General features: G+C 41.3%; 1 protein-coding gene across 1 annotated transcript in view; it reads right to left on the bottom strand.

Moving 5' to 3' along the window:
- LOC309558758 (uncharacterized protein) overlaps positions 1–25,578 on the bottom strand; it is a 117,314-nt gene that overhangs the window by 12,023 nt on the left and 79,713 nt on the right. Inside the window, exons 7-12 of the mRNA XM_082261806.1 lie at positions 22,556–22,654; positions 22,269–22,322; positions 12,554–12,618; positions 10,161–10,305; positions 4,495–4,548; positions 819–863 (exon numbers count right to left, since the gene is read on the bottom strand). Coding sequence (XP_082117932.1) covers positions 819–863; positions 4,495–4,548; positions 10,161–10,305; positions 12,554–12,618; positions 22,269–22,322; positions 22,556–22,654 — 462 coding nt within the window. The remainder of the gene's footprint in view (positions 1–818; positions 864–4,494; positions 4,549–10,160; positions 10,306–12,553; positions 12,619–22,268; positions 22,323–22,555; positions 22,655–25,578) is intronic.

Here is a 25,578-nt window from a genome sequence, read left to right as displayed (position 1 = left end):
TGTACAAATTGGGCCCAATTAGCCATTTTCCCTCCCCGGTGTCATGTGACTCGTTAGTGTTACAAGGTCTCAGGTGTGAATGGGGAGCAAGTGTGTTAAATTTGGTGTTAGGCTGGCCATACACTATACAATTTTCTTATTCAATTTCCTTTAGATTTACCTTAAACTATGTAGTGCAAAGGCCTGCCTGATTGCATACAAATTGAAAGTTTGTAGGTTTGACCCTATATTACATGGTTTTGGTAAATCTAAAGGAAAGTTGCACAAGAAAATTGTATAGTGTATGGCCAGCCTTAGTTCAACATGGCACTGTTATACAAGCTGTACACTCACTACTTTACATTGTAGCAAAGTGTCATTTCTTCAGTGTTGTCACATGAAAAGATAGAATAAAATATTTACAAAAATGTGAGGGGTGTACTTACTTTTGTAAAATACTGTATGTCCACAGGGACTGACTGTCCGGGACATTGGAGAACCTCCATATGTTTATAGAGCTGATATAACTCATCGTCTTTACTAGTATTCACCTGAACTGCGAATGATGACTCCTGTTACATTTATTTTATTTTATTTTTTTTATTTTTACTGCCTAAAATGTTAAATATATATTTAAAAAAAAAAAAAAAGATAAATCTCTCTAATTGGATAAATAGTAAAAACCCGACAGGAGATCTAATCCTCCCCCATTCCATCCGAGACTAGGAAAAACGTTTTTGGCTTGACATACACCTTAGGATTCCTCCTTTCTGGTGGAATTTCAGGACAGAAATTTGAGCCACCAATCAGATGGACTCATACAGAGCGTGCGGACTCACCTGCCGGTCCGAGGTCACCTTTCTGCCCCGCCTCTCCCTTCGTTCCTGGAAGAGAAATTGGAGAGAAAATTACAGAACTTTTCTCCCAGGGATTACATTGCAGATAATAGAAAGAATCTCCGGCCTGATCCCAGAGATGGAATACAATCACACAGCGTCACATGGTCCAAGAAATGTTTATGGCAAAATATTTCAGATGATAATAATAATAGAAAAAATGAATAAATAAAATAAAAAAATAAAAAGTATCTAGCAATTAATTTACTTTCATGCGCAAAGTTCAACAAGGTATGGGAGACGTGCACAGAAAGGGTTAGAGACAGTCTCAATGGCTCAGCCAATAAATCAAGAGTCGGAACCGACTATCTCCTTATTATATTTTCATCATTATGCCTTCATAATTTTTTGTATGGTCATCATATTCCAACTTGTAACCATGGCTTGGCTATTGTCTATACCAAATTACATGTCCTCAATTACTATGTACTTTATAGGATGAAATAATACTATCTTTATCGTTTACAATGTGAACCATTACCTGTTTGTGTGCCTTCTTATTATATACAATAAAAAGTAAAGATTAAAAAAATAAAAAAAAAATAGTAAAATACAAAAATTATAATAAATATAAAATTATTAATACATATAATAATAATAATAAATATAATAATATTATTATTAATATAATAATAATAATAATATTAATAAATATAATTTAAATAAATACATTGGAATATTAACAACATTTAAAAAAAAATAAAATAAATACTTAAAAAACAAAAAAAATAAAAACAATTATAATTAAAATGAGAAATTGAAATAATAATAATATTTTTGTATTTATTATTTTTATTATTATTATTTTTAACAATAATAACTAATATATATATATATATATATACACACACACACAATACGTAAATAATTTAAGGAAGTAATAATAATAATAAAAAATAAATTGTAATAGTAATAATTTTATTATTTATATATATTTTATTATATATATATATATATATATATATATATATATATATATATATATATATCAATAATAAAGTGAAAAAATATTAATTATAATAATATTTATAATAATAAAAACGCACTGCAAATTACTAAATGAGTAGGCAACACAATCGATGCATTATCTGTGTAATGCATATCTCATAAGAATACAATGTATGTTACATTTAAAGGAGAACTTCAGCCAAAAAAAAATAAAAAAAAATAATAACAAGATAAAATCAAATATCATATTAAGAGATAAAATAATAAAACCAAATTTTGCAGCAATATTCATCTTCGATCCAGAGATTTTCCCTACAGTACTTTTTAATGCCACCAGATGCCTCTGATGGCCAGCATCATTCAACCCACTTCCCTTGAGCCCAGTTCTTCCTGGACCCGCCCCTCCAGCCTGTGACTAGACAGGAAAAGGAGAAGCAGCACAGTGATGACATCATCTCTCTGTCACTCATCTCTCTCCTCCTATCAGCATCCTTTTTTGTCAACACATCAACCGATTAGTTCCTTGTGCTGCTTCTTTATTTCAAACACCAGCCCTGCTGTATAGGGACTGCTAGAGGCTGATAATTGGTCACATTCAGGGACTTACACTGCTTATATGTATAAATAGTATTACAGTGGGTACGGAAAGTATTCAGACCCCCTTAAATTTTTCTCTCTTTGTTATATTGCAGCCATTTGCTAAAATCATTTAAGTTCATTCTTCTTCCTCATGAATGTACACATAGCACCCCATACTGACAGAAAAACACAGAATTGTTGACATTGTTGCAGATTTATTAAAAAAGAAAAACTGAAATATCACATGGTCCTAAGTATTCAGACCCTTTGCTGTGACACTCATATATTTAACTCAGGTGCTTTCCATTTCTTCTGATCATCCTTGAGATGGTTCTACACCTTCATTTGAGTCCAGCTGTGTTTGATTATACTGATTGGACTTGATTAGGAAAGCCACACACCTGTCTATATAAGACCTTCCAGATCACAATGCATGTCAGAGCAAATGAGAATCATGAGGTCAAAGGAACTGCCTGAAGAGCTCAGAGACAGAATTGTGGCAAGGCACAGATCTGGCCAAGGTTACAAAAAGATTTCTGCTGCACTTAAGGTTCCTAAGTGCACAGTGGCCTCCATAATCCTCAAATGGAAGACGTTTGGGACGACCAGAACCCTTCCTAGAGCTGGCCGTCCGGCCAAACTGAGCTATCGGGGGAGAAGAGCCTTGGTGAGAGAGGTAAAGAAGAACCCAAAGATCACTGTGACTGAGCTCCAGAGATGCAGTCAGGAGATGGGAGAAAGTCAACCATCACTGCAGCCCTCCACCAGTCGGGGCTTTATGGCAGAGTGGCCCGACGGAAGCCTCTCCTCAGTGTAAGACACATGAAAGCCCGCATGGAGTTTGCTAAAAAACACCTGAAGGACTCCAAGATGGTGAGAAATAAGATTCTCTGGTCTGATGAGACCAAAATAGAACTTTTTGGCCTTAATTCTAAGCGGTATGTGTGGAGAAAACCAGGCACTGCTCATCACCTGTCCAATACAGTCCCAACAGTGAAGCATGGTGGTGGCAGCATCATGCTGTGGGGGTGTTTTTCAGCTGCAGGGACAGGACGACTGGTTGCAATCGAGGGAAAGATGAATGCGGCCAAGTACAGGGATATCCTGGACAAAAACCTTCTCCAGAGTGCTCTGGACCTCAGACTGGGCCGAAGGTTTACCTTCCAACAAGACAATGACCCTAAGCACACAGCTAAAATAACGAAGGAGTGGCTTCACAACAACTCCGTGACTGTTCTTGAATGGCCCAGCCAGAGCCCTGACTTAAACCCAATTGAGCATCTCTGGAGAGACCTAAAAATGGCTGTCCACCAACGTTTACCATCCAACCTGACAGAACTGGAGAGGATCTGCAAGGGGGAATGGCAGAGGATCCCCAAATCCAGGTGTGAAAGACTTGTTGCATCTTTCCCAAAAAGACTCCTGGCTGTATTAGATCAAAAGGGGGCTTCTACTAAATACTGAGCAAAGGGTCTGAATACTTAGGACCATGTGATATTTCAGTTTTTCTTTTTTAATAAATCTGCAACAATGTCAACAATTCTGTGTTTTTCTGTCAGTATGGGGTGCTATGTGTACATTCATGAGGAAGAAGAATGAACTTAAATGATTTTAGCAAATGGCTGCAATATAACAAAGAGTGAAAAATTTAAGGGGGTCTGAATACTTTCCGTACCCACTGTAAGTTCAGTTTTAAAGCCAAACCTTTGCTTTGGTTTTGGAATGAGTGAAGAAGGAATAGACCCGCTGCCAAATTTCTGTTCCTTTCTGTGTCCTCGTGGGGAGATTTACCTTCACTTCTGATCCTGGTGACCATTGCCACAGGAATAGAGAGGAAATCCCGAATGGGAGACACATTTTCCAGTGATTAAGGGGGGTTTCCCCTTTCTTTGGAGATATAGCTACTCGTGTCTTGGTGTGATTCCAGGACAGGAAGTGAATCTTCCCAGTGGAACATGGATGGCAAAAATCTGAAAAGGATTATAACTATCGTATACTTCATCTAGAATGTGAACCAAGTTTTGGTTTTAGATATACTCCAAGTTGGGTAAACTCTGGCATTCCATATGGTTATATATAAAATATAGTGTACCTGTGTCTCCTTTTTGGCCCTTCTGTCCACTGGCTCCGGCTGCTCCTGGGACACCTGTGTTGGAGTAAAAGCAGGTAAATGTCACCTTACATCGCACTTTGTGCTGTAGCTCTGCATTGTGTTTATGGTTGCGTCCTTATATTATCTTTGCTTTCCATGCATGGGACTGACCCAGCACCTGCATAGCTTCTATATATGATGAGCTTCACCAAGCTGCAGTTTGGACACAATTTGTATCCAAGGCCAACATACAAAGATGAATAGACCTGAATCCCAGAGCAAAACGAAATTATATTTATGGATGATTAGACCCTTTTATCCAATATCTGAACAGATTTATGTTGGGAAAACCCAAGAAGGTCAGTGTCTAGCATTAGTTGGTCACATTAATCTGGGCTTGTTCTGTAATGTTGAAGATGTTTCGTAGGTTTTCTAAGACATTTCTTTAGTTCTAATAAGTGTCATGAACAACCCTCAACATGTATATCCACACAGGGAGCCCCAACACCCCAAACTGCCTTTCACTGGCAACTGGATCAAAGTGTTAGTACTACTTCTGGATATATTGTAAATGTTGGCCATGTAGAGCAATCATGGGCTCCAATGCTCCTCACAACAAGGTTTCCCATACTATTATGAATCCTTCACCATGTTGGAAAAAGCCATTTTACAAAGCTTTAACACCAACAGGTTTATGTTGGTGAAAAGCCAAGAAGGTTCCATATCTAGAAGTAGTTGGTCACATTTATCTGGGCTTGTTCTGTAATGTTGACCATGTTTCGTAAGTTTTCCAAGACATTTCTTCAGTTCTAATGAGTGCCATGAACACCCCCCAACATTTATATTCACACAGGGAGCCCTGACACCCCAAACTGCCTTTCACTGGAAACTGGATCAAAGTGTTAGTGTTACTTCTGGATACACTGTAAATGTTGGCCTTGTGGAGCAATCATGGGCTCCAATGCTCCTCACAACAAGGTTTCCCATACCATTATGAATCCTCCACCAGGTTGGCAAGAGCCATTTCACAAAGCTTTAACACCAACATATTTATGTTGGGGAAAAGCCAAGAAGGTCCATGTCTAGTAGTTGTTGGTCACATTCATCTGGGCTTGTTCTGTAATGTTGAAGATGTTTTCGTAGGTTTTTTAAGACATTTCTTCAGTTCTAATGAGTGTCATGAACACCCCCAACATTTATATCTACACGAGGAGCCACAACACCCCATCTGCATTTCACTGGCAACTGGATCAAGGTGTTAGTGTTACTTCTGGATACACTGTAAATGTTGGCCATGTAGAGCAATCATGGGCTCCAATGCTCCTCACAACAAGGTTTCCCATACTATTATGGATCCTCCACTATGTTGGCAAGAGCCACTTCACAAAGCTTTAACACCAAAATATTTATGTTGGGAAAAAGCCAAGAAGGTCCATGCCTAGTAGTAGTTGGTTACATTCATCTAGGCTTGTTCTGTAATGTTGAAGATGTTTTGTAGGTTTTCTAAGACATTTCTTTAGTTCTAATAAGTGTCATGAACACCCCCCAACATGTATATCCACACAGGGAGCCCCAACACCCCAAACTGCCTTTCACTGGCAACTGGATCAAAGTGTTAGTACTACTTCTGGATATATTGTAAATGTTGGCCATGTAGAGCAATCATGGGCTCCAATGCTCCTCACAACAAGGTTTCCCATACTATTATGAATCCTTCACCATGTTGGAAAAAGCCATTTTACAAAGCTTTAACACCAACAGGTTTATGTTGGTGAAAAGCCAAGAAGGTTCCATATCTAGAAGTAGTTGGTCACATTTATCTGGGCTTGTTCTGTAATGTTGACCATGTTTCGTAAGTTTTCCAAGACATTTCTTCAGTTCTAATGAGTGCCATGAACACCCCCCAACATTTATATTCACACAGGGAGCCCTGACACCCCAAACTGCCTTTCACTGGAAACTGGATCAAAGTGTTAGTGTTACTTCTGGATACACTGTAAATGTTGGCCTTGTGGAGCAATCATGGGCTCCAATGCTCCTCACAACAAGGTTTCCCATACCATTATGAATCCTCCACCAGGTTGGCAAGAGCCATTTCACAAAGCTTTAACACCAACATATTTATGTTGGGGAAAAGCCAAGAAGGTCCATGTCTAGTAGTTGTTGGTCACATTCATCTGGGCTTGTTCTGTAATGTTGAAGATGTTTTCGTAGGTTTTTTAAGACATTTCTTCAGTTCTAATGAGTGTCATGAACACCCCCAACATTTATATCTACACGAGGAGCCACAACACCCCATCTGCATTTCACTGGCAACTGGATCAAGGTGTTAGTGTTACTTCTGGATACACTGTAAATGTTGGCCATGTAGAGCAATCATGGGCTCCAATGCTCCTCACAACAAGGTTTCCCATACTATTATGGATCCTCCACTATGTTGGCAAGAGCCACTTCACAAAGCTTTAACACCAAAATATTTATGTTGGGAAAAAGCCAAGAAGGTCCATGCCTAGTAGTAGTTGGTTACATTCATCTAGGCTTGTTCTGTAATGTTGAAGATGTTTTGTAGGTTTTCTAAGACATTTCTTTAGTTCTAATAAGTGTCATGAACAACCCTCAACATGTATATCCACACAGGGAGCCCCAACACCCCAAACTGCCTTTCACTGGCAACTGGATCAAAGTGTTAGTACTACTTCTGGATATATTGTAAATGTTGGCCATGTAGAGCAATCATGGGCTCCAATGCTCCTCACAACAAGGTTTCCCATACTATTATGAATCCTTCACCATGTTGGAAAAAGCCATTTTACAAAGCTTTAACACCAACAGGTTTATGTTGGTGAAAAGCCAAGAAGGTTCCATATCTAGAAGTAGTTGGTCACATTTATCTGGGCTTGTTCTGTAATGTTGACCATGTTTCGTAAGTTTTCCAAGACATTTCTTCAGTTCTAATGAGTGCCATGAACACCCCCCAACATTTATATTCACACAGGGAGCCCTGACACCCCAAACTGCCTTTCACTGGAAACTGGATCAAAGTGTTAGTGTTACTTCTGGATACACTGTAAATGTTGGCCTTGTGGAGCAATCATGGGCTCCAATGCTCCTCACAACAAGGTTTCCCATACCATTATGAATCCTCCACCAGGTTGGCAAGAGCCATTTCACAAAGCTTTAACACCAACATATTTATGTTGGGGAAAAGCCAAGAAGGTCCATGTCTAGTAGTTGTTGGTCACATTCATCTGGGCTTGTTCTGTAATGTTGAAGATGTTTTCGTAGGTTTTTTAAGACATTTCTTCAGTTCTAATGAGTGTCATGAACACCCCCAACATTTATATCTACACGAGGAGCCACAACACCCCATCTGCATTTCACTGGCAACTGGATCAAGGTGTTAGTGTTACTTCTGGATACACTGTAAATGTTGGCCATGTAGAGCAATCATGGGCTCCAATGCTCCTCACAACAAGGTTTCCCATACTATTATGGATCCTCCACTATGTTGGCAAGAGCCACTTCACAAAGCTTTAACACCAAAATATTTATGTTGGGAAAAAGCCAAGAAGGTCCATGCCTAGTAGTAGTTGGTTACATTCATCTAGGCTTGTTCTGTAATGTTGAAGATGTTTTGTAGGTTTTCTAAGACATTTCTTTAGTTCTAATAAGTGTCATGAACACCCCCCAACATGTATATCCACACAGGGAGCCCCAACACCCCAAACTGCCTTTCACTGGCAACTGGATCAAAGTGTTAGTACTACTTCTGGATATATTGTAAATGTTGGCCATGTAGAGCAATCATGGGCTCCAATGCTCCTCACAACAAGGTTTCCCATACTATTATGAATCCTTCACCATGTTGGAAAAAGCCATTTTACAAAGCTTTAACACCAACAGGTTTATGTTGGTAAAAAGCCAAGAAGGTTCCATATCTAGAAGTAGTTGGTCACATTTATCTGGGCTTGTTCTATAGTGTTGAAGATGTTTCGTAGGTTTTCCAAGACATTTCTTCAGTTCTAATAAGTGTCATGAACATTGGAGCAATCATGGGCTCCAATGCTCCTCACAACAAGGTTTCCCATACCATTATGAATCCTCCACCAGGTTGGCAAGAGACATTTCACAAAGCTTTAACACCAACATATTTATGTTGGGAAAAAGCAAAGAAGGTCTGTGTTTAGTAGTACTTGGTCAATTTCATATGGACTTGTTCTGTAATGTTGAAGATTAACTTTCTTTAATTTAGCCATGTGACTCTAAATTTCAAACATCATTGGACTCAACTAAAAAAAAAAAAAATAAAAAAAATAAATAAATAAATTATATATATATATATATATATATATATATATATATATATATATATATATATATATATGTATATATATATATATATATATATATATATATATATATATTGTGACAGGAAGTCAGGTAAATCTGTGAGTGTTGTCACAGATGGGAGATACACTTCTGCTTGGTTTAGACAATTCACCAATTACTATAGGGTGTCGGCTGCAAAGGTAGCCAGCAGGAAGGTGTAGGAAGTTGAAAAACCTTCCGCTATTCAGAATGAGGAAATTAAGGCCTCTATAATTTGTCCAGAGGAAGTCTATTGATGGCTGCCTCCTGACGCTGTGTGAGTAGAGGAGGACAGTCAGATGGGTGCCTCCTGAAGCTGTGTGAGCATGGGAGAGGAATACCTCCTGAAGCGATGTGTGCTGAGGAGGGTAAAAAGACTGAAGACTTCTCAAGGTGAGCTCATGGATTGTTTTCTATGTGAAGAGAAAAACAAAGGAATGTTTTCTATGTGAAGAGAAAAACAAAGGAATGTTTTCTATGTGAAGAGGTCAATGAACATTTTCTATGTGAAGAGAAAAACCAATGGATGTTTTCAATTTGAAGAGAAAATACATGGACTATTTATGGTCTGCTGTAGGATCAGCAAAGTCTGCCCAACAGTAGGTTGGGGACAGACTCCTTAGGTAGGTTCCTGTGTGTGAGAAGGTAGCCGCCCACAGTGGCAAGGGTTTATTTTATTTAATGTTTATTTTGAAGTATGCTGTTTTTGATGCTTGCACTTGTGTGAAGAAAATTGCAAGAATAAAACCTTACACTGTTGTTTGCAACCACTTCTCGGCTATCTCCCTGTGTAACGAACCCCCCAAGGGGTCATCCACACCCGCCACCGAGCTAATCCCTCACAATATATATATGTATATATATATATATAAAATTATATATAATTATCCTAAAGTGTGACCTGAACTGTCCTGGTCTGTAAAAGTTCTCCAGGTCATGGCATATCTAGTAATAGTTGGTCACATTCAACCCCAACATTTATATCCAAAGGTAGCACCATCATCCAGTTACTAATGAAGGGCAGGTCAAGGTGTTGAGGCTTGCTGTGTGGATATAAATACTCGGAGATCTTTCAGAAACTCATTAGAGCTGAAGAATTGGTTTGTAGAAGCTATGAAATGTCTTCAACATTACAGAACAAGGTCAGTTGAGTGTGGTGCAAGATGTTCCTTCACACAGCTCAAGGTTTGGGGGGGGGGGGGCGGAATTGCAGGGATTGAAGTTGATCAAAAACTTGTGGACGACCCTACATCCAATAAGGGGCAAGTATAGAGCTCCTCCTTCCCGAAACTCCTTACCTGAAGGCCCGATATTCCCGCTGTCTCCTTTGCTTCCTTTCTCTCCTCGTGGGCCCTGGATACCGGGGACTCCAGGGGCCCCCCCACTTCCTGTAATACATGGAGGATGATAAAGTTGTTGCGGTATAGCAATAAAAATGTATTTCTGCTTTGTAGGATTTTATTTTCATCTCTGAACCTTTTCTTTAACCACTTCCATACCGGGCCTATTTTGGCACTGCTCTCCTACATGTAAAAATTATAGTTTTTTTGCTAGAAAATTACTCAGAACCTTCCAAACATTATATATATATTTTTTAGCAGAGACCCTAGAGAATAAAATGGTGTTCATTGCAACTTTTTATGTCACACAGAATTTATGCAGCAATTTTTCACATTTTCTTGAAAAAAAAACAGTAAAAATAGCTCAATAATTTTGTATAATGTAAAACATGATGTTATGCCGAGTAAATAGATACCCAATGTGTCATGCTTTAAAATTGCGCACACTCGTGGAATGGTTTAAAATCTCAGTACTTAAAAATCTCTATAGGGGATGATTTAAACATTTTTACAGGTTACCAGTTTAAAGTTACAGAGAAGGTCTTGTACTAGAATTATTGCTATCACTCTAACGTTCGCAACGATACCTCACATGTGTGGTTTGAACGTCGTTTACAAATGTGAGCGCAATGAACATATGCGTGCACTTCTGCGTGCGAGCATGAGGGGATGGGGGCGCTATAACTATATCTGGTCCCCCCAGGAGCTTGCATTCACTATATCCGATCTCCCCAGGACTCTGCATTCACTATATCTGATCCCCCCCAGGACTCTGCATTCACTATATCTGATCCCCCCAGGACTCTGCATTCACTATATCTGATCTCCACAGGACTCTGCAGTCACTATATCTGGTCTCCCCAGGACTCTGCATTCACTATATCTGATCTCCCCAGGACTCTGCAGTCACTTTATCTGATCTCCCCAGGACTCTGCAGTCACTATATCTGATCTCCCCAGGACTCTGCAGTCACTTTATCTGATCTCCCCAGGACTCTGCATTCACTATATCTGATCTCCCCAGGACTCTGCATTCACTTTATCTGATCTCCCCCGGACTCTGCATTCACTATATCTGATCTCCCCCGGACTCTGCATTCATTATATCTGATCTCCCCAGGACTCTGCATTCACTATATCTGGTCTCCCCAGGACTCTGCATTCACTATATCTGCTGTCCCCAGGACTCTGCATTCACTATATCTGATCTCCCCAAGACTCTGCATTCACTATATCTGATCTCCCCAGGACTCTGCATTCATTATATCCGATCTCCCCAGGACTCTGCATTCACTATATCTGATCTCCCCAGGACTCTGCATTCACTATATCTGATCTCCCCAGGACTCTGCATTCACTATATCTGATCTCCCCAGGACTCTGCATTCACTATATCTGATCCCCCCAGGACTCGGCATTCACTATATCTGCTGTCCCCAGGACTCTGCATTCACTATATCTGATCTCCCCCGGACTCTGCATTCACTATATCTGGTCTCCCCAGGACTCTGCAGTCACTATATCTGATCTCCCCAAGACTCTGCATTCACTATATCTGATCTCCCCAGGACTCTGCATTCATTATATCCGATCTCCCCAGGACTCTGCATTCACTTTATCTGATCTCCCCAGGACTCTGCATTCATTATATCCGATCTCCCCAGGACTCTGCATTCACTTTATCTGATCTCCCCAGGACTCTGCATTCACTATATCTGATCCCCCCAGGACTCGGCATTCACTATATCTGCTGTCCCCAGGACTCTGCATTCACTATATCTGATCCCCCCAGGACTCGGCATTCACTATATCTGATCTCCCCAGGACTCTGCATTCACTACATCTGATCTCCCCAGGACTCTGCATTCACTATATCTGGTCTCCCCAGGACTCTGCAGTCACTATATCTGATCTCCCCAAGACTCTGCATTCACTATATTTGATTTCCCCAGGACTCTGCATTCCCTATATCTGGTCTCCCCAGGACTCTGCATTCACCCGCTGTGCCCATTATGAGGGGTTCCCACCATCCCTGTGCTGAGTTCCTGGGTCCGTACAGCTGCTGTGGCCATTATGAGGGACTTCCACCATCCCTGTGTATTCCCAGGACATACATATCAGTGAGAACACCAAATCCCCTAGATGGACAGGAACAGAGAGGGAGATCTCTTCTGTTGGAGCACCCTAAATCCTAAAGTTTCACTTTTGGGTGGACGGACCTGTTCAGTAATAAAAAAAAAAAAAAAAAAAAAAACAGCACAACAATCAATATGCACCATGGATAAAGACAGACCACCGGGGTACCAGGACGGTATTTCCCAGCACTCCATGCCATGTTATCCATTACATACACAATAAAAAATAAGGTTACCTTTCTGTCCAGATGGTCCTGGAAGCCCCGGCAAACCATTCAGCCCTGCAGAACACAATAATGTTTATATCAGAGGAGATAATCTGAAATTCAACATAAAATTTCCATATTGTCCCCCCTCCTCAAACAGTACTTTGCTTCCACCACAAGATGTCCTCAGTCTTCTGCATTGAATGACGGCCAGCATCATTCAACTCACTTCCTGGTCATGGGCCCGCCCCCAGCCTGTGACTGGACAGTGAAGGAGCACTGTGAGGAGCTCATTGCTCTGTCACTCTGCTCTCTCCTATCAGCGCGTCCCTAGTCAGTACATTAACTGATTGGCTCCTTGGGCTAACAAAAATAAATACATAGATTTAACTATACCAACCTGTTCCTGCTGAAAGCAGCATGGCAGGTGGGGCTTAATGCCGGGCTGCCCCTGCCCAGAGACCCCCTCAACCCCCTAGCATGAGATCTTTGCTCTCATCGACATGGGGGGCAAAGGGTACAGGACTGAATAATACACAGAGCGCTGGGTACAGGACTGCATAATACACAGAGCGCTGGGTACAGGACTGTATAATACACAGAGCGCTGGGTACAGGACTGCATAATACACAGAGCGCTGGGCACAGGACTGCATAATACACAGAGCGCTGGGCACAGGACTGAATAATACACAGAGCGCTGGGCTCAGGACTGCATAATACACAGAGTGCTGGGCACAGGACTGCCTAATACACAGAGTGCTGGGCACAGGACTACATAATACACAGAGTGCTGGGCACAGGACTGCATAATACACAGAGCTCTGGGCACAGGACAACATAATACACAGAGCTCTGGGCACAGGTATACATAATACACAGAGCGCTGGGCACAGGGCTGCATAATACACAGAGCACTGGGCACAGGACTGTATAATACACAGAGCGCTGGGCACAGGACTGCATAATACACAGAGTGCTGGGCACAGGACTTCCTAATACACAGAGTGCTGGGCACAGGACTACATAATACACAGAGCGCTGGGCACAGGACTACATAATACACAGAGCACTGGGTACAGGACTACATAATACAGAGAGTGCTGGGCACAGGACTGCATAATACACAGAGTGCTGGGCACAGGACTACATAATACAGAGAGTGCCGGGCACAGGACTGCATAATATACAGAGCGCTGGGCACAGGACTACATAATACACAGAGCTCTGGGCACAGGGCTGCATAATACACAGAGCGCTGGGCACAGGACTGCATAATACACAGTGTGCTGGGCACAGGACTGCATAATACACAGAGCTCTGGGTACAGGACTGCATAATACACAGAGCTCTGGGTACAGGACTACATAATACACAGAGCGCTGGGTACAGGACTGCATAATACACAGAGCACTGGGCACAGGACTACATAATACACAGAGCTCTGGGTACAGGACTACATAATACACAGAGCGCTGGGTACAGGACTGCATAATACACAGAGCACTGGGCACAGGACTACATAATACACAGAGTGCTGGGCACAGGACTACATAATACACAGAGCACTGGGTAGAGGACTACATAATACATAAAGCGCTGGGCACAGGACTACATAATACACAGAGCACTGGGTAGAGGACTACATAATACATAGAGCACTGGGCACAGGACTACATAATACACAGAGCGCTGGGCACAGGACTGCATAATACACAGAGCGCTGGGCACAGGACTACATAATACACAGAGCGTTGGGCACAGGACTACATAATACACAGACTGCTGGGCACAGATTTACATAATGCACAGAGCGCTGGGCACAGGACTGCATAATACACAGAGCGCTGGGCACAGGACTGCATAATACACAGAGCGCTGGGCTCAGGACTGCCTAATACACAGAGCGCTGGGCACAGGACTGCATAATACACAGAGCGCTGGGCACAGGACTGCATAATACACAGTGTGCTGGGCACGGGACTGCATAATATACAGGAGGGTGTTAGGCATAGAGTACAGGGTTCAGGGCTGGGCACAGGACTACATAATATATAGAGCGCTGGGCACAGGACTACATAATATATAGAGCGCTGGGCACAGGACTACATAATATATAGAGCGCTGGGCACAGGACTACATAATATACAGAGCGCTGGGTACAGGACTGCATAATACACAGAGCGCTGGACACAGGACTGCATAATACACAGAACGTTGGGCACAGGACTACATAATACACAGAGCACTGGGCACAGGACTGCATAATATACAGGAGGATGTTAGGCATAGAGTGCAGGGTTCAGAGGTTTGCTATGCACAGAGGACACTTCTACCCCCACATCCATAGCTCACCTCTGCACCCTTCTCTCACAGATTATCTCTGCAGCCGCCTCTTAGCCCTTCCCCCACAACAGCTAAACTCTCCATCCCTCCATGCAGCTGCATCAGCTCTGACTCCTGCTCCCCCACTGCCCTCACCTGTGTACTAACAGACCCCCCCCCCCCCCCATCTGCTCACCTCCCGGTCTCAGCCCTCCACACTGTAAATTTTTGCCTCTCCTCCACTGAACAGCAGCAGGAGCAGGAGTGAGATCGTCCAGCAGGGGGCGTCAGCATCCACCAGGCTGTTTCTCAGCCAGCATGGGATGCCCTGTCTACATTAAAGAGGAAGTAAACTCCTCAAAATTATTTTTATTTTTTTCTTCCCTGCAAAGTAAATGCATAATGTGCTAGTATGCATTGCATTCTAGCACATTATGTGACACTTACCTCCAACGAAGCCCACGATGTCCACGCTGCTGGCCGCATCCATGTTCACCCGTTGTCTTCCGGGTCTGCGGACTCCAGCAGTATTACTGGCCGAAGCCGCGTGATGTCACTCCCACGCATGCGCGCGGGAGCCGCCAGTCACAGCACAGGGCTCTGAAGAAACGGCACGGACTCGGGGAAACATACCAAACTGCGCCCCCCCTTCCCCCCCAAGATGCAAGAGCATTATGTGTCAGCCAAAATTCCCCCCTCCAAAAAAAAAAATAAATAAATTGACCACTAATCTGTATGCTTACCACCAAACATAAATTCTCCCCTCCCAATATAAATCTGCCCCCTGCAGAAATCCCCACTGCCAGCATAAATATTTGCCCCCCCCCCCCCTTCAAGCTCATATATTCTCTCTCTCCAAATCCCCCCTAATAAAATGTACCCCTGAGTCCTAGCATACATCCTCTACCCATCAAATTTCCCCTCCAAGCAGAAATTCTTTCCTCCCACTTCGAATCCCCCTCCCAGCACAAATCCTCCCCCTCAAATCTTCCTTCCTAGCATAAATACCCCCCAATCATCCCTACCTGCAAAAATTCCCACCCCCCAAAAAAAAAAATTTCCCCTCATAGCACAAATTCCCTCCATCCCCTACCATATCACCTCTTCTAGCACATACCCCCCAAATCCTCTCTCATAGAACAAATCCTCTTCCCCCCTCCCCACCCCCAACACAAATCCCCCCAAATCACCATTCCTAGCACACAACCCTAATTTCCCCTCCTAGAGCAATTCATATCCCCTGCCACCCTCCAAATTCCCCCTCTCAACATAATTCCCCAACCCAATCTCCTTAAGGTGCCCCCCCCCTTGTCACATATCACAGTGCCCAGAGCAGCCGTCCCTTCTGCCCACCCCTTGTCCTGACCCTGGGTACATCTTCCCCAGGGCAGTGCCACTGTGCTATTTTTTACACCCCCCTTGCCTATTAGTCCAGAAATTTGGCATTTTTAATTTGACAGATCCAGCTCCCATCTTCTTCATCATCCACCCTCCTTCATCAGCCATCACCTCCCCATCTTCATCATTATCCACCCACCATCATCGATGACCACTGACCATCCCCCATCCCCCTCTTCTTCATCATCTATCCTCCTTCAACAGCGACCCCTATCACCCACCTTCTTCATCATCCACCCACCACCATTGTCCACCACTGACCATGTCTCCCTCTTCTTCATCATCCATCCGTCCTCGTCAGCCACCACTGACCACCTGCCTTTTTCATCATCCAACCACCTTCATCGTTCACCACCGACCACCTCCCCTTCTTCATCATTTACACACCTTCATCGACCACCATGCCTCCCTCTTCTTCATTATTCACCCACCTTAATCTACCACCACCGACTACACCGCCTTTTGCATCATCCACCCACCTTCATCAGCCATCACTGACCACCCTCCCTTCATTATTTACCCACCTTCATCAGCCACAATGCTACCTTCTTATTCTTTATCCACCCACCTTCATCGGCCATCACTGACCACACCTCCTTCTTCATCATTTACCACCCTTCATCGACTACCATGCCCCATGCCACCACTGACCATCCTCTCCTTCTTTATCATCCACCCTCCTTCATTAACCATTGACCCCCTCCGCCTTCTTGATTAATTTCCCAACCTCAGCCACCATTACTGACCATGCCCCCCCTCTCCTTTATCAACCACCACTGACCGTCCACCCAACTTCTTCATCATTTCCCCACCTTCATCAACCACCACCAACCATGCCCCTCACCCACCCCTTCATTGACCACTGCTCTCCCATTACTCTGGGAAATCTCCAGCTTGGATACTTTAAAAGCTCCCAGGTTTTCTAGTGTGGCCCATCAGAGTTTGCTCTGCCCAATTGCTCTTGGTGTTCATTAAACTTTGACACATTGAGGTCTAAGGATACTCTACTATATCTGCGTCATTGTAGGCCTTCTACGATGCCCCACCTTTCCCACCGTTCCCCATCTATCAGAAGAATGATGGCACTGTAGGGGTCAGGTAGGTTTTTTTTTCCCCCTCTTTTTACCTCGCCAAAGCCCAAACTTTTTTTTATTTTTGCATCGGATGGAGTTGGGAAAAGTTAGAGACTTCTGGCGTTGGTTTTCTATTTGGCGTCTGACTGAGAGGAGATAACACAACTTCTATCTAGAAAATCTCACCATTAAAGCCTTTAGTGCCATTCCGGCCCGGAGGTCCCGCAATTCCCGGTGAGCCCGAAGATCCAACCGTTCCTTTCTCTCCCTTCAGTCCAGGAAAACCTGAAATCAGCCAATTCATCAACCAATTAGACATGTGCAGAACGAAACAATTTCTTTCTTTTAGATTCATTATTTCAATTATTTTGTTTAGTTAAATTTGTTAAATTCGTTTAATTTGTTTTCGGAAATCGATTCGTTTTCAAATTCTATGCAAATTTTCCAAATTCAGTCCAATTGAATTCAATTCAAGCGAAGTCAAATAATTTAAATCACCATTCGAATTCCAATTTATTATAAACTAAATTCAAATTTCGGAAGACGGTCATAATTTTTCTATTTTATTCTAATCTATTGTTTTTTTCTATTTTGTTATTTTATTTTCTATTATTTTCTAATCTATTATATTCAGAATTTCGGAAGGTGGTTATATTCTATTCTATTGTTTTTTTCTATTCTATTCTATTCTTTTCTATTCTATTTTAATCTATTGTATGTCAATTCTAATTTAATCAATGCAAAATTGTATTCATTCTATTCTATTATTCTATTTTCTATTCTTTTCTATTCTAATCTATTCTATACGAAATTCAGGAAGACGGTTATATTCTATTTTATTCAATTTTATTGTTTTTTTCTACTATATTCTATTCTTTTATGTTCTATTCTTTTCTATTCTATTCTAATCTATTCTATTTGAATTTCGGAAGGTGGTTATATTCTATTCTATTTTTTTATTTATTTTTTTGGTGATTCCTGTGATAGCCAATCACCAATCCTTCTCGGTGCGGTTGTGGTAGGTGTGTGGTGGTGGTGTTGTTGGGGGTCGTGGGTGAGTGGGCGGGTGGGTGGTGGTGGGGCTATTGTTTTTTTTTTTTTATTCTATTCTATTTTAATTTATTCTATTTTAATTCTAATTTATTATATTTTAAATTCGAATTTTGGAAGATGGTTATATTCATTCTATTCCATTTTATTCCTTTCTTTTATATTCTATTCTAATCTATTCTATTAGAAATTCAGAAGATAGTTATATTATATTTTATTTTATTGTTTTTTTCTTTTCTATTATTTGCTATTCTATTCTATTATATTATAATCGATTCTATTCTAATCTATTCAAACTTTGAATTTCAGAAGATAATATTCTATTGGTTTTTTTCTATTGCATTCCATTCTTTTATTTCTATTCTATTATTTTCTATTCTATTTAAAATTCGTATTTTGGAAGACCATTATATTCTTTCTATTTTTTTTTTCTATTCTATTGTTTATTCAATTCCATTTTATTGTATTATTTTATTTTCTATTCTATTCCATTCTTTTCTTTCCTTTTCTAATCTATTTTTTATTTTTTTCTATTCTATTCCTTTATTGTCTATTCTATTTTATTATATTATTTCATTTTCTTTTCTATTCTATTCTGTTTTGTTTTACTCTAGTCTTTTCTATTCTTTTCTATTCTTTTCTTTTCTCTTCTATTCTTTTCCATTCCTTTAATTTCTATGCCAGTTTATTCTATTCCTGTTTTCAAGTTCGATTTTGGCCAAACTTAATTTGGTTATTTCAGATTCCTTTAAATTCGTTACTATTGTAATTCAGAAATTTGGATACATCCGAATTTTTGAATAACGAAAAATTCCAACTAATTTTGATTTGCAAAGAAGCGAACTGTGTACACACCTTTTTAAAGTGACGCCATTGCTGGGTAGGAAGGAGTTAATAATGACCTTAAAGGAACCTCATCACCAGATTAACAATTAAGTTCCTATAAGATTATATTTACACTTATGTTACCAGTAACACCTTCTCTTGTGTGGGCATCCAAAAGTCCTGAGACTGCTGGGTGCCGCCATCTTGGATGTGATGTCAGCAACCCCAGTAGACTCAGAGCTGTCACTTAACTGACATTCTATAGTTTTCCCCCTCAGTTAGGAAATGTTGAAAGGGTTTCGATGGAGGGGGGCTAAATTTATAAAGAAATTTGATTTTATTTAATATGTTTTATAACAGAAAGCAAAAAAAATATTGTTTTTTATTTTTTATTTTTAAATTTGTGGTCTTTTTTCATTTATACAGAATAGCTAAAAATAAAAACCCCAGTGGTGATCAAATACCCCAAAATTTGTGTTAAAAAAATATTATAAATTTAATTTGGATACAGTGTTGCATGACTGCGTAATTACCATTTAAAGTAACCTAGTGCTGAATAGCAGAAAAAGGCCTGTTAAAAAGGGGTAATGGGGGGTAAGAAGTAGTGTATTGCAAGCATAAAGATTAGGCAAAATATTATATATCCATTATTGTAAAAATATCTAAAATAAATAAATAAAAAAATGAAATTAAATTAAACTAAAATTAAACTAAAAATAGAAATAAAAATCAAAGTAAAAATAAAATTAAAAATAAAAATAAAGTAAAAAAAAATGTATAGATACAATGAAAAAATAAAAGTAATTATAATAATGGAATTAAATATGAATGAAACAAAGACAGGGATAATCTCTACGAATGGAATAAATGTGGATAAAGCTTCACAATGAGAATTAGGAATATAATGGTTATGAAGGGGGGTAAAACCTTCCAAAGCTCAAGTGGTTAATGAGCCTGAAAAATGTGTGTTTGCTGCAAGGAATCTACAGGGAAAAGGATCCTGGTATCTACTTAGTGTCTCCTATAAGGGTAGCACTACACATAGGATCCATTTAGGAAAGTGCTTGCTTCAGTTTGATCGCACTAATGTGCATTTCAAGCTCAAGAAATTATCAGATATTTTTTCAAAATGTGCAAATAAGAAAAAAATTATTATCAGCAAAAATGGATGAGAAAAAAACTGGGAACAAAAGCATTACATTTTATATATGCAGTGCAGAGTTCAGGAGGGTGCTACATGCAGAGTGCAGATTTCCAGAGGGTGCTACGTACAGAGTGCAGAGTTCAGTAGGGTGCTACGTACAGAGTGCAGAGTTCAGGAGGGTGCTACGTACAGAGTGCAGAGTTCAGAAGGGTGCTACGTACAGAGTGCAGAGTTCAGAAGGGTGCTACGTATAGAATGCAGAGTTCAGGAGGGTGCTACGTACAGAGTGCAGAGTTCAGTAGGGTGCTACGTACAGAGTGCAGAGTTCAGGAGGGTGCTACATACAGAGTGCAGAGTTCAGGAGAGTGCTACATACAGAGTGCAGATTTCAGGAGGGTGCTACGTACAGAGTGCAGAGTTCAGGAGGGTGTTACGTACAGAGTGCAGAGTTCAGTAGGGTGTTACGTACAGAGTGCAGAGTTCAGTAGGGTGCTACGTACAGAGTGCAGAGTTCAGGAGGGTGCTACATACAGAGTGCAGAGTTCAGGAGAGTGCTACATACAGAGTGCAGATTTCAGGAGGGTGCTACGTACAGAGTGCAGAGTTCAGGAGGGTGTTACGTACAGAGTGCAGAGTTCAGTAGGGTGTTACGTACAGAGTGCAGAGTTCAGGAGGGTGCTATGTACAGAGTGCAGAGTTCAGAAGGGTGCTACGTACAGAGAGCAGAGTTCAGTAGGGTGCTACGTACAGAGAGCAGAGTTCAGTAGGGTGCTACGTACAGAGAGCAGAGTTCAGTAGGGTGTTACTTACAGAGTGCAGAGTTCAGGAGGGTGCTACGTACAGAGTGCAGAGTTCAGGAGGGTGCTACGTACAGAGTGCAGAGTTCAGAAGGGTGCTACGTACAGAGAGCAGAGTTCAGTAGGGTGTTACTTACAGAGTGCAGAGTTCAGAAGGGTGCTACGTATAGAATGCAGAGTTCAGAAGGGTGTTATGTACAGAGTGCAGAGTTCAGTAGGGTGCTACGTACAAAGTGCAGAGTTCAGGAGGGTGCTACGTACAGAGTGCAGAGTTCAGGAGGGTACTACGTACAGAGTGCGGAGTTCAGGAGGGTGCTACATACAGAGTGCAGATTTCAGGAGGGTGCTACATACAGAGTGCAGATTTCAGGAGGGTGCTACGTACAGAGTGCAGAGTTCAGGAGGGTGTTACGTACAGAGTGCAGAGTTCAGTAGGGTGTTACGTACAGAGTGCAGAGTTCAGGAGGGTGCTACGTACAGAGTGCAGAGTTCAGGAGGGTGCTACGTACAGAGTGCAGAGTTCAGGAGGGTGCTACATACAGAGTGCGGAGTTCAGGAGGGTGCTACATACAGGGTGCAGAGTTCAGGAGGGTGCTATGTACAGAGTGCAGAGTTCAGGAGGGTGCTACATACAGAGTGTGAAGTTCAGGAGGGTGCTACATACAGAGTGCAGAGTTCAGAATGGTGCTACGTACAGAGTGCAGAGTTCAGGAGGGTGCTACGTACAGAGTGCAGAGTTCAGGAGGGTGCTATGTACAGAGTGCAGAGTTCAGGAGGGTGCTACATACAGAGTGCAGAGTTCAGGAGGGTGCTATGTACAGAGTGCAGAGTTCAGGAGGGTGCTATGTACAGAGTGCAGAGCTCAGGAGGGTGCTACGTACAGAGTGCAGAGCTCAGGAGGGTGCTAAAAGTGATAGTAGTGAGGAGAAAGCACTGAGCCAAGCAATGTTATACAAATATAGTATATACATATTAGAAAACTGCAACAATGTGGCACAAAACTACAAGTTGGGAAGTGGGAAGCACCCAGTGTGGGTGTGATGTGTCTTGGACTATACATGGGTGGAGTGCCGTGGGTGGGCTCAGTACAGGGAGCCACTAATGATTGGTCTACCTGGGTCGCCTTTCTCTCCCTTCGAAGCGCTAGATCCGGGTATTCCAGGCGGTCCTGTACAGGAGGAAACACATGAGGGTCATCTTTTATTATATACAGTGTAATATATAGTAACTGAACATCCTGGACCCTCTACAACAGCCCTAACCCCAGAGTCCGGCTCAGACTAGATTAGAAGTTTACTGGCTCTGAATGGTAAATTATGAGGTGCGCAATGATGTCATCAGACCACATTCCTTAATCACAATTGTTTGGACATGAGAATTTCCTGAGCAGTCATTTCTCACCTGGCATTCCATTTTTCCCGTTGTCACCTTTGTCTCCTTTCTGTCCTGCAGGGCCCTGGGCACCGGATGCGCCGGGGACACCTGGGGCCCCCGTGTCACCTACAATGTGATAATAAACATATCCTGGATTACCAGAGATGTATAGTAACGAAGTAGAACTACTTAAGTACTGTACTTAAGTACCGAAATGCGGTATCTGTACTTTCCTAGAGTAGAATTTTTTTCTCCTACTTCTACTTTTACTTCACTACATTTTTTCGATGATTTCGATACTTCTACTCAAGTATTTTTTTTTGTGCTGCATAGTTACTCGTTACTTTTAAAAAAATTACCACTGCCAGAACAGTAGATGGCAGGTTGCATAAAGCTCAAAAAAATGTGTATAATGTCATTTGTAAATCAGCGCATAGGAAAATAAAGGCTGTGTATAATAAAAGCTGCTATACCAAATCTTTCCAATAAAAAGAAAATATGAAACAAACAAATAAATGGTGCTACAGCGCTTAAAGTGCATCAAGAAACTACTAACAAACACAGGTTAATCATTTGAATAAATCATTTGAAATAATAAAAACAATATGATGTTCATACTTTTGACTTCTTTCTTTAATAACTACATAACACAGTACTTGTACTTCTACTTTCAGTACTTGAGTAGAAATTTTTTTTCAAAACTACTGGTACTTTTTACTTTTAGTACTTAAGTAGCAAATTTTTTGAAAAAACTACTTGCAATACTTAAGTAAAAAAAATGTTGAATACTTTAGTACTTCTACTTAAGTAACTTTTTCTGCGAGCACTTCCACTTCTACTCAAGTAATTTTTTGATCGAGCACTTGTACTTTTACTCAAGTAGAAATTTCGAGTACTTTATACAAGTCTGTGGATTACTAATAATAGTATATACACTATTACCATCTGTATACAAATTGAATTATCCTCTAATTATAATAACCAGTCGAAAACCAACATCTTCATCACAACCGTTATCTTCAGGAGTTCAGGAGGGTACTACGTACAGAGTGCAGAGTTCAGGAGGGTGCTACGTACAGAGTGCAGAGTTCAGGAGGGCGTTACATAGAGAGTGCAGAGTTCAGGAGGGTGCTACATACAGAGTGCAGAGTTCAGGAGGGTGCTACGTACAGAGTGCAGAGTTCAGGAGGGTGCTACATACAGAGTGCAGAGTTCAGGAGGGTGCTACATAAAGAGTGTAGAGTTCAGGAGGGTGCTACGTACAGAGTGCAGAGTTCAGGAGGATACTACATACAGACTTCAGGAGGGTGCTATGTACAGAGTGCAGAGTTCAGGAGGGTACTACGTACAGAGTGCAGAGTTCAGGAGGGTGCTACGTACAGAGTGCAGAGTTCAGGAGGGTGCTACGTACAGAGTGCAGAGTTCAGGAGGGTGCTTCTTACAGAGTGCAGAGTTCAGGAGGGTGCTACGTACAGAGTGTAGAGTTCAGGCGGTTGCTACGTACAGAGTGCAGAGTCCAGGAGGGTGCTACGTACAGAGTGCAGAGTTCAGGAGGGTGCTACGTACAGAGTGCAGAGTTCAGGAGGGCGCTACATAAAGAGTGCAGAGTTCAGGAGGGTGCTACATACAGAGTGCAGAGTTCAGGAGGGTGCTACATAAAGAGTGTAGAGTTCAGGAGGGTGCTACGTACAGAGTGCAGAGTTCAGGAGGGTACTACATACAGACTTCAGGAGGGTGCTATGTACAGAGTGCAGCGTTCAGGAGGGTGCTACATACAGACTGCAGAGTACAGGAGGGTACTACATACAGACTTCAGGAAGGTGCCACGTACAGAGTGCAAAGTTCAGGAGGGTGCTACGTACAGAGTGCAGAGTTCAGGAGGGTGCTACGTACAAAATGCAGAGTTCAGGAGGGTGCTACGAAGAGAGTGCAGAGTTCAGGAGGGTGCAGTGAAGAGAGTGCAGAGTTTAGGAGGGTGCTAAGTACAGAGTGCAGAGTTCAGAAGGGTGCTACGTACAGAGTGCAGAGTTCAGTAGGGTGCTATGTACAAAGTGCAGAGTTCAGGAGGGTGCTACATACAGACTTCAGGAGGGTGCTACGTACAGAGTGCAGAGTTCAGGAGGGTGCTACATACAGAGTGCAAAGTTCAGGAGGGTGCTACATACAGACTTCAGGAGGGCGCTACCTAGAGATTGCAGAATTTAGGAGGGTGCTACGTACAGAGTGCAGAGTTCAGGAATGTGCTACAAAAAGAGTGTAGAGTTCAGGAGGATGCTACCTACAGAGTGCAGAGTTCAGGAATGTGCTACCTACAGATTGCAGAGTTCAGGAAGGTGTTTCTCAAAAGAAACAATAAACCCCAAATTCTGAAGGTGGGGAAACACAATCTTCACCCCTATTATCTTGTTCTGGACTGCAGACTTGTATAAAGTACTCGAAATTTCTACTTGAGTAAAAGTACAAGTGCTCGATCAAAAAATTACTTGAGTAGAAGTGGAAGTGCTCGCAGAAAAAGTTACTTAAGTAGAAGTACTAAAGTATTCAACATTTTTTTTACTTAAGTATTGCAAGTAGTTTTTTCAAAAAATTTGCTACTTAAGTACTAAAAGTAAAAAGTACCAGTAGTTTTGAAAAAAAAATTCTACTCAAGTACTGAAAGTAGAAGTACAAGTACTGTGTTATGTAGTTATTAAAGAAAGAAGTCAAAAGTATGAACATCATATTGTTTTTATTATTTCAAATGATTTATTCAAATGATTAACCGGTGTTTGTTAGTTGTTTCTTGATGTAGCACCATTTATTTGTTTGTTTCATATTTTCTTTTTATTGGAAAGATTTGGTATAGCAGCTTTTATTATACACAGCCTTTATTTTCGTATGCGCTGATTTACAAATGACATTATACACATTTTTTTGAGCTTTATGCAACCTGCCATCTACTGTTCTGGCAGTGGTAATTTTTTTAAAAGTAACGAGTAACTATGCAGTACAAAAAAAAAATACTTGAGTAGAAGTATCGAAATCATCGAAAAAATGTAGTGAAGTAAAAG

This window comes from Pelophylax lessonae (assembly GCF_965119305.1).
Source record: "Pelophylax lessonae genome assembly, chromosome: 6".
In the NCBI taxonomy this organism is placed as follows: domain Eukaryota; kingdom Metazoa; phylum Chordata; class Amphibia; order Anura; family Ranidae; genus Pelophylax; species Pelophylax lessonae.
The sequence above is the reverse complement of the archived record's forward strand: the minus strand, read 5'-3'. Positions and strand labels throughout refer to the sequence as shown.